Genomic DNA, 8,715 nt, shown 5'->3' with positions numbered 1-8,715 from the left:
CCCAACTACATCTATCAGTGCCCTACCCAGGTGAGCCCACATCTCAGACCCTGAGCAGTGAGCTCAGACTTGAGACCACGACCACTCCCACTCCAGACCCACACAGGACCCTCCTCCTCTCTTCTGCACCCCGCCCCTCTTCCACCCAGACCTGAGCCTGCCCACCCAACCTGGCCTGCCTTCCCCCCTTTCCAACAGCACGCGCGCAGCGGGGCGCTCACACGGCGTCCCCAGCACACCTGGGCGCGCGTGCCGCCACAGCTGGAACGCGGGCCACGCGTGGCCCTGCCGGTGGGGCTCCTGGCCGCCACTACCCCGGGCCCCGCAGGTAGTGGAGCAGGTCGAGATTGCGGGGAGTTAGAGAGCCTGCGGGGCGGGGCCCGCGGGGGTGGGGGGCGGGAGCCTGACGGCAGGGCTGGGCAGCTGAGCAGCCGGGGCAGAGGCGCGGAGGCGCGTGGAGCCAGCCGCAGCCGAGCCCGCGCCCTCCCCGCGCCGCCATGCCCCTGGCCTTCTGCGGCAGCGAGAACCACTCGGCCGCCTACCGGGTGGACCAGGGCGTCCTCAACAACGGCTGCTTCGTGGACGCGCTCAACGTGGTGCCGCACGTCTTCCTGCTCTTCATCACCTTCCCCATCCTCTTCATCGGTGAGCGCGCTGGTGGGCAGCGGAGGAGGGGAGGGAGGAGGAGGAAACGCCGCCCGCCCGCCGTACGGTTCAGTGTCCCCTTACGGCTCACGACCGCCGTTCGCCCCCCTCCCGGGGTCCCCTGCTCTGCGTACTAGCCCAGGGTCCCTGCACTCGATCCCCTCACTCCCGGGTTGACCCCGAACATGCATTAAACACGGAGGACACTTCTGACCCAGGGGATCCCCAAGTTCTCCCACCTCAGGGCTGGAGCTAGGAAGGAGAAAGAAGAAAGCAGGTTTCTGTACCCACTGAAAAGGTCCGGAGGAGCTCGGGCTGCAACCTCGGCGGTGCCCGGGGGGAGCCAGGTCACCCCTCCCCCCAGGCTCCCTCCCTGTCAGTCGCAGCCGGGCCCAGGAGCGCAGCCTGCGCCTCAGAGGCGGGGATGGAGGCCCTGCAAACCCCTGTGCAGTCTCTGTCAGTCCCAGGGTCGGCCTGGGCGAGGAGGGGCGGGAACTAGGGGCTTGGATCCTCTTCCCTGCCACCCCACCTGGGCGCGTCTTCAGAAGGCAACTTCTCAGGCTCGGTGTCGAGCAGCCCCTGACTTTGGACACCAGAGGCCCCCAGCGCCCCTGCTTGAAAGCTCTCTGCAAAGTTGGGTGCCACTGCCCGGACAAGCATGCGTGCCTCTTCACAGGGTCCCCATCATCTCTCTTCACGACCTTGAATTTCCCAAGCTGGCTGGGTTTGTCAACTCACGGGATGCCTCCTGTCTCCCCAAAAGGTGTTAATTCACTCCGAGGGAAGAAAGAAAATATTGTCACGAAGTTAAAAAGAGCAGGATACTGCAGAAGCAAAGACTTGCTAGTTGTTGACAAAAACACATGCTCATATGTATATCAAAATTATACCAGCATTTACACTTCTGTTCTCAACCAAATGGTTTATTTACATAATGTCTTGTCACACAAGAGATCAACATAGAAAATGGGTTCCTGCATAGGTGGTCCCGGGCAGGTCCTGGCTTCATGCCTGGAAGTTTAGTTTGCATGTACCAGACTCTGGCATTCTCATGCAGATGTGTACGAAAGGGCATGCTCTCCCCCCACTGTGGACCCAAAGCCTAAGCACCATCCCGGGGTTCATGCACCCTCCCCCCTGTTCACCAGGCTTCTCGCCTCTTCCTGTCCCTCCTTGCAGGATGGGGCAGCCAGAGCTCCAAGGTGCACATCCACCACAGCACATGGCTCCACTTCCCTGGGCACGACCTGCGCTGGATCCTGACCTTCATGCTGCTCTTCGTCTTGGTGTGTGAGATCGCGGAGGGCATCCTGTCTGACGGGTGAGTGACTGTCTGAGAGCTCAGGAGAATGGGTCTGCTCGCCGAGAGGCTCAGGGAGCCCCCAGCTCACCAGCTTCCCATGAGCCAGTATTATTTGCTGACAAATCCAGCATCTGGTTACCCAGCATCTCCTGTGTGCCAGACTCTGTGCCAGGCACAAGGGAGACCCAGGCCCTGCTCTCAGTGCAGCAGGGTGCGGGGAACCCAGATCTGCATGCCACAGCCCAGTGCATAACCGTAGAGCCCATTAGAGCATCCCAACTCCTATGGAAGATGCTCAACCTCTTCTACAAGCTACTGGAGCTACCTTCTTGGGGGAAGAAAATTACTCTTGCTTAAGATCTTTCCTTAGTTTCCAATTGTATATAAGCTCCCAAGTCCTCAGGCCGGCTGGCATCCAGCGCCCTCACAGTCAGCTCCCCCTGCCTGTAGGAACAAAGGCAGCAATGAGAAAAGCAGGGGGGGGGGGGTGGAGGCTGGCAGGCAGGGTGTGAGTAGTGCATGGGGCTGAAGCATGAAACACAGCATGTGAGTGAGGGGAGCCCTGGAGGATGAGTATAATCAGCACAGCACTTTTAGGTGAGAACCCTAGGGGGTGTCCAGGGCAGGTCTGGAGTCGAGCAGAGCCTGGAGGGAGAAACAGCACTTAAGAGGTGACTGCAGTAGTCACGGTGAGAAATAACAGCAGCTGGAAATGGTGTGTCAGCAGTTTGGGGTGCAGAGGAGGAGGAGGTGAAGCAGCCTTGTCACTAAGAAAGAGGGGGAGAAGCGGAAAGGCATGGCCACTGTCCGGGGGAGGTGGTGGTGAAGAGCGGGGGCATTTGGCTTAAACATCTGAGGTCCGGCCCCTCTGAGCTGGAATCTGTGCCCAGACCCACTGCTGCCAGCCCTGGCTCCTGCAGCTGGGTGGCGTGGGGATGGGATCCCCCACCTCCCCACACACTTCCTTATTCTCCCACCTGCAGTGTCCCCGAATCCTGGCTTCAGTGGTAATCTCTCTGATAACTGCTTGTCTTGGGGCTCCTGCAGATTATCAAAGGCCTCAGACCAGCAAGAAGACCAGAAGGCATACTGCCATGCAACTAGCAGGTGACAAGTCTCCAACACCCCTTTCAAAGCACACAAACGCTAGATAGGGGAGGGATGCCTTGTGAGCCTTTAGGCCAGAAATACTCACTGGGTTATAATTAGCAGGTGACAGAGAGGAAGATACTCTGCCCAAGGGGAAGGCAGGCCTGGGTCTTCTGCTAGCGCTTCTGCTATGTACATGCCAGCTGTGGGACTTTGGGCAAGCCACCCAGCCTCTCTCTCCCTGTGAAATAAGCATCATAATAGCTGCCTGGCCTGCTTCACAGGGCCGTGGAGGATGAAAGTAGAGCACAAACAGGGTACCAAGCAAGGAGTGGCAGAGTCCTGGGCAGGTAGCACAGCCCCAGCATGTGGGAGACAGAAATGAATCAGGTCGAGGGCTTCTTCCTCTGGCTCTCCAGCAGCCCCTCCTGTGTGGGCTGCACCTGTATCCCAAACTTCTCCAGCTCAGTGCAAACAGCCAGCTTCTTCCTGGCAGACAGGTCAGCTCCTGAACTGGGCACTTGCTGGTCTTTGCTGGTTTCCATCCCCGAACAAGCAAGCGTGAGGGAGGGACATCTGAAAGCAGCAGAGAGGAGGAAATCACAGATCCTGGCCCGGGTTTGCAGACCTGCCTGGAAGTGTAGGGGGCAGGTGGGAGTGGGGCTGGCTAAAGCGGTCATCTTCAAACTTGTCTTTAATTTAGGGTAAGCCTCATTTAGTGAATCAAACCATCCTTTACCTTCAGGCCTTCCTGTCTTCCTTTGGGCATTATTTCTGTGTGTGATACTCTGAGTTCAGAACAACCACAGCAGTATGGGTTAATGAGGAAACACTTTTTATTTTTATTTTTTATTTTATTTTATTTTTTTTTGCATTTTTATGTGTGTAGTTTTATTCAGGTGAAAATAGGTTGCTTCTTTTTTTTTTACATTTTTTAAATTTTAATCATTGTTCAAATACAGTTTTCTCCTTTTTACTCCCAATCCAGTCCCCCCTCCCACCCCTCCCCACTTCCCTCCCATTACCCCCCTCCCCTTACTTTATGACCATGTGTCCTTTAAGTTTGTTCCTGTGAACCCTTCCCACTGTCCCCTTAAATTCCCTCTACTCTCTTCTGTGGGCACTGTCAGCCTGGCCTCTATTTCAGTGTCTTTGGTTATATTTTGCTTTGTTTCTTTGTTTTGTTATTTAGGTTCCTGTTAAAGGTGAGATTATATGGTATTTGTCTTTCACTGCCTGGCTTGTTTCGCTTAGCATAATGCTTTCCAGCTCCATCCACGCTGTTGCAAAGGGTAGGAGCTCCTTCTTTCTTTCTGCTGCATAGAATTCCATTGTGTAAATGTACCATAATTTTTTCATCCACTCATTTACTGATCGGCATCTTGGTTGCTTCCAGCATCTAGCTATTGTAAATTGTGCTGCTATGAACATTGGGATGCATAGGTTCTTTTGAATTGGTGTTTTAGTATTCTTAGGATAGAGTCCCAGCAGTGGAATTGCAGGGTCAAAAGGCAGATCCATTTTTAGTTTTCTGAGGAAGTTCCATGCTGCTTTCCATAGTGGTTGTACCAGTCTGCAGTCCCACCAGCAGTGCACTAGGGTCCCCTTTTCTCCACAACCTCTCCAACACTTGTTTGTTGCTTTGTTTATGATGGCCATTCTGTCTGGTGTGAAGTGGTATCTCATTGTGGTTTTAATTTGCATCTCTCTGATAGCTAGTGATATTGAACATCGTTTCATGTGTCTTTGGATTTTCTGTATGTCCTCCTTGGAGAAGTGTCTATTCAAGTCCTTAGCCCACTTTTTAATTGGATTCCTTGTCTTCTTAGAGTGCAGTCTTGTAAGTTCTTTATATATTTTGGAGATTAAACCCTTGTCTGAGGTATCATTGGCAAATATGTTTTCCCATACAGTTGGTTCTCTTTTAATTTTGATACTGTTTTCTTTAGCTGTGCACAAGCTTTTAATTTTGATGAGGTCCCATTTGTTTATTCTTTCCTTTATGTCCCATGCTCTAGGGGACAGGTCAGTAAAAAAGTTTCTTTGTGAAATATCTGAGATTTTCCTACCTACGTTCTCCTCTAGGACTTTAATGGTGTCACGTTTTATATTTCAGTCTTTTATCCACCTTGAATTTATTTTTGTATATGGTGTAAGTTGGTGCTCAAGTTTCATTTTTTTTGCACGTGGCTGTCCAGTTCTCCCAACACCATTTGTTGAAGAGGCTATTTTTACTCCATTTTATGTTGCTGCCTCCTTTGTCAAATATTAATTGACCATAGAGACTTGGGTTTATTTCTGTGCTCTCTGTTCTGTTCCATTGGTCTATGTGCCTGTTTTTATGCCAGTACCAGGCTGTTTTGATTACAGTGGCCTTGTAGTATAGTTTAGTGTCAGGTATTGTGATCCCTCCTACTTTACTCTTCTTTCTCAAAATTGCAGCAGCTATTTGGGGTCATTTATAATTCCATATAAATTTTTGAAGTGTTTGTTCTATGTCTGTGAAATATGCCATTGGTACTTTAATAGGAATTGCATTGAATATGTAAATTGCTTTGGGTAGTATGGATATTTTGATGATATTAATTCTTCCAATCCATGAACACAGTATATGTTTCCATTTGTTTGTGTCTTCCTTGATTTCTTTCCTGAGTGTTATATAGTTATCTGAATACAGGTCTTTTACCTCTTTGGCTAGGTTTATTCCTAGATATTTTATTTTTCTTTTTGCTATTTCAAATGGATTTTTTTCCCTTGATCTCTGCTTCTGCTGTTTCATTGTTGGTGTAGAGAAATGCCTTTGATTTCTGGATATTGACTTTGTATCCTGCTGTTTTGCCAAATTCATTTATTAGGTCAAGCAGTTTTTTGGTAGAGTCTATAGGACTTTCTATGTATACTATCATGTCATCTACAAACAGTGACAGTTTTGTTTTCTCCTTTCCGATTTGGATGCCTTTTATTTCTTTTTCTTGTCTGATTGCTGTGGCTAAAACTTCCAGTACTATGTTGAATAGAAGTGGTGAAAGTGGACAGCCTTGCCTTGTTCCTGATCTTAGTGGAAAAGATTTTAATTTTTGCCCATTGAGTATGATGTTGGCTGTAGGTCTCTCATATATGGCCTTTATTATGTTGAGGAATGCTCCCTCTATTCCCGCTTTGCCGAGTGTTTTTATCATGAATGGGTGCTATACCTTATCAAATGCTTTTTCTGCATCAATTGATATGATCATGTGGTTTTTGTCTTTGCTTTTGTTTATGTGATGTATTACATTTACTGACTTGCGAATATTGAACCATCCTTGCATCCCTGGAATGAATCCCACTTGGTCATGGTGTATGATCTTTTTAATGTATTGTTGGATGCGGTTTGCCAGTATTTTGTTGAGGATTTTAGCGTCAATATTCATCAGTGATATTGGCCTGAAGTTTTCTTTCTTTGTTGTGTCTTTATCTGGTTTTGGAATTAGGATGATGTTGGCCTCATAAAAAGAGTTTGGGAGACTCCCATCTTTTTGGATTTTTTGGAATAGTCTGTGAAGGATAGGGGTTAGCTCTTCCTTAAATGCTTTGTAGAATTCTCCTGTGAAACCATCTGGTCCTGGGCTTTTGTGTGTTGGGAGTTTTTTGATTACTGCTTCAATTTCTTTTGTTGTTATTGGTCTGTTGAGGCTTTCTGCTTCTTTTTCATTGAGTTTCGGAAGATTATATTTTTCTAGAAATTTGTCCATTTCACCTAGGTTTTCAAATTTCTTGGCATACAGTTCTTTGTAGTAATTTCTTACAATCCTTTGTATTTCTGTGGTATCTGTTGTAATCTCTCCTCTTTCATTTCCGATTGTGTTTATTTGGGTCTTCTCTCTTTTTTTCTTGATGAGTCTGCTTAAAGGCTTGTCGATTTTGTTTATCTTTTCAAAGAACCAGCTCTTGGATTCATTGATCCTTAGAATTGTGCTTTTAGTCTCTATGTCATTTAATTCTGCTCTGATCTTGGTTATTTCCTTCCTTCTGCTTGCTCTGGGCTGCCTTTGTCATTGTTCCTTGAGTTCTTGTAGATGTAGGGTTAGGTTGTTTGTTTGGAATGTTTCTAACCTTTTTAGGTGGGCCTGTATCGCTATGAACTTCCCTCTCAGGATTGCCTTGGCTGTGTCCCATAAGTTTTGGGTTGTTGTGAGTTCGTTTTCATTTGAGGAAACACTTTTTAAAAACATAAGTAGAATGCTTTCCCAGACCACCATTCACTGCATAAAACCCACTTATAAAAAATGTTACCTAATTTATTCCTAATTCAGCATAGTAAAGGAGCAGAAACCGATTTTATGAGGTCATGCCATGAAATATTCATTTCTTTTTAAATTATATTTTTATTGTTTATGCTGTTACAGTTGTTCCTGCTTTTTCTCCCTTTCCCCACCTCCACACAGCCCCGCCTTCTTCCCTCCCAAGCTAATCCCCACATTGTTGGCTGTGTCCCTGGGTTGTACATAAATGTTCTTTGGTTAATCCCTTCACCATCTTTCATCCAGTCTTTCCCCAACCCCCTCTGCTGCTTCTTTTCTGGCAGCCGTCAGTCTGTTTTGCGTATCTAAGCTTCTGTTACTGTTTTGTTCATTAGTTTATTGTGTTCATTAGATTCCACATACAAGTGAGATCATGTGGTATTTGTCTTTCACTGACTGGCTTATTTCACTTAGCATCATTTTCTCCAGGTCCATCCACGCTGCTGCAAAATGAAAGTTTCTTCTTTTTTACTGCTGCATAATATTCCATTGTGTAAACGTACCACAGCTTTTTCATCTACTCATCTGCTGATGGACATTTAGGCGGTGTCCAGCACTTGGCTATTGTAAAGAGCACTATTATAAACATATTCAAATGAATTCAAGATTCTTTTGAAATGGTGTATTGGTTTTCTTTGGTTAAATATCCAAAAGTGGAATCACTTGGGTTGTAAGACAGTTTCATTTTTGTTTTTTTGAGGAAACTCCATACTGTTTTCCACAATGGCTGGACCAGACTGCATTCCCACCAATATCACACTAGGGTTTCTTTTTCTCCACATCCACTCCAGCACGTGTTGTGTGTTGATTTATGGATGGTAGCCATTCTGACCAGTGTGAGATGATATCTCATTGAGGTTGAAATATTCATTTCAGTTATGACTATTCCTCATGTTATTTCATCTTATAAAATGTTTATCATTTCTGCCTTCTATTGCCAAAAAATAACTTATTTTAACTTAATGTTGTAACACTTTAGATGTCATTTTCAAAGTGTGTGAGCGAGTACAGGGTTTTTCGAAATTAGTTCAAGGAGTACAGGGGCAAGAGTTCTGAAGACCCCCAGGAAGAGTGTAGCTTGCTCCCAATATCCCCATTAGTGACTGGTTGCCTTGGGCCTCCTATATCAGTATTTTGCTGAAAATATCCGTTAATTAAAGATTAAATAATATTGACATTTATAGTCTCAATATGGAATCTGGAGGTCATCTTTTTTAGTTGGTGTGGTGGCTTAGTGATGGCATCAGGGACCCATGTTTCTACACCATCCTCTGTGTGTCTGCTGTATCTTTTTTCACAGTCACAAAATGGCTGCCCAGCTGCGGGCATCACTTGGGCAAGGGCAAAGGGGTCATGCTTCCCCATGTGCCTCTTCCCTACACAGATGTCTTCTGCAGA

The 8,715-nt window shown here is 47.0% G+C and overlaps 1 protein-coding gene across 2 annotated transcripts in view; it reads left to right on the top strand.

The window, feature by feature from the left end:
• The first annotated feature begins 428 nt into the window (after nucleotides 1–428).
• Nucleotides 429–8,715, top strand: part of ABCC8 (ATP binding cassette subfamily C member 8) — a 78,116-nt gene continuing 69,829 nt past the window's right edge. For both annotated transcript variants that reach the window (XM_028515614.2, XM_028515612.2), the window contains exons 1-2: nucleotides 429–645; nucleotides 1,825–1,966. In XM_028515614.2, coding sequence (XP_028371415.1) covers nucleotides 498–645; nucleotides 1,825–1,966 — 290 coding nt within the window. In that variant the 5' untranslated portion in view covers nucleotides 429–497. The remainder of the gene's footprint in view (nucleotides 646–1,824; nucleotides 1,967–8,715) is intronic.

This window comes from Phyllostomus discolor, chromosome 6, assembly GCF_004126475.2.
Source record: "Phyllostomus discolor isolate MPI-MPIP mPhyDis1 chromosome 6, mPhyDis1.pri.v3, whole genome shotgun sequence".
In the NCBI taxonomy this organism is placed as follows: Eukaryota; Metazoa; Chordata; class Mammalia; order Chiroptera; family Phyllostomidae; genus Phyllostomus; species Phyllostomus discolor.
Note: the sequence above shows the minus strand (reverse complement) of the source record. Positions and strands in the feature narration are given on the sequence as shown.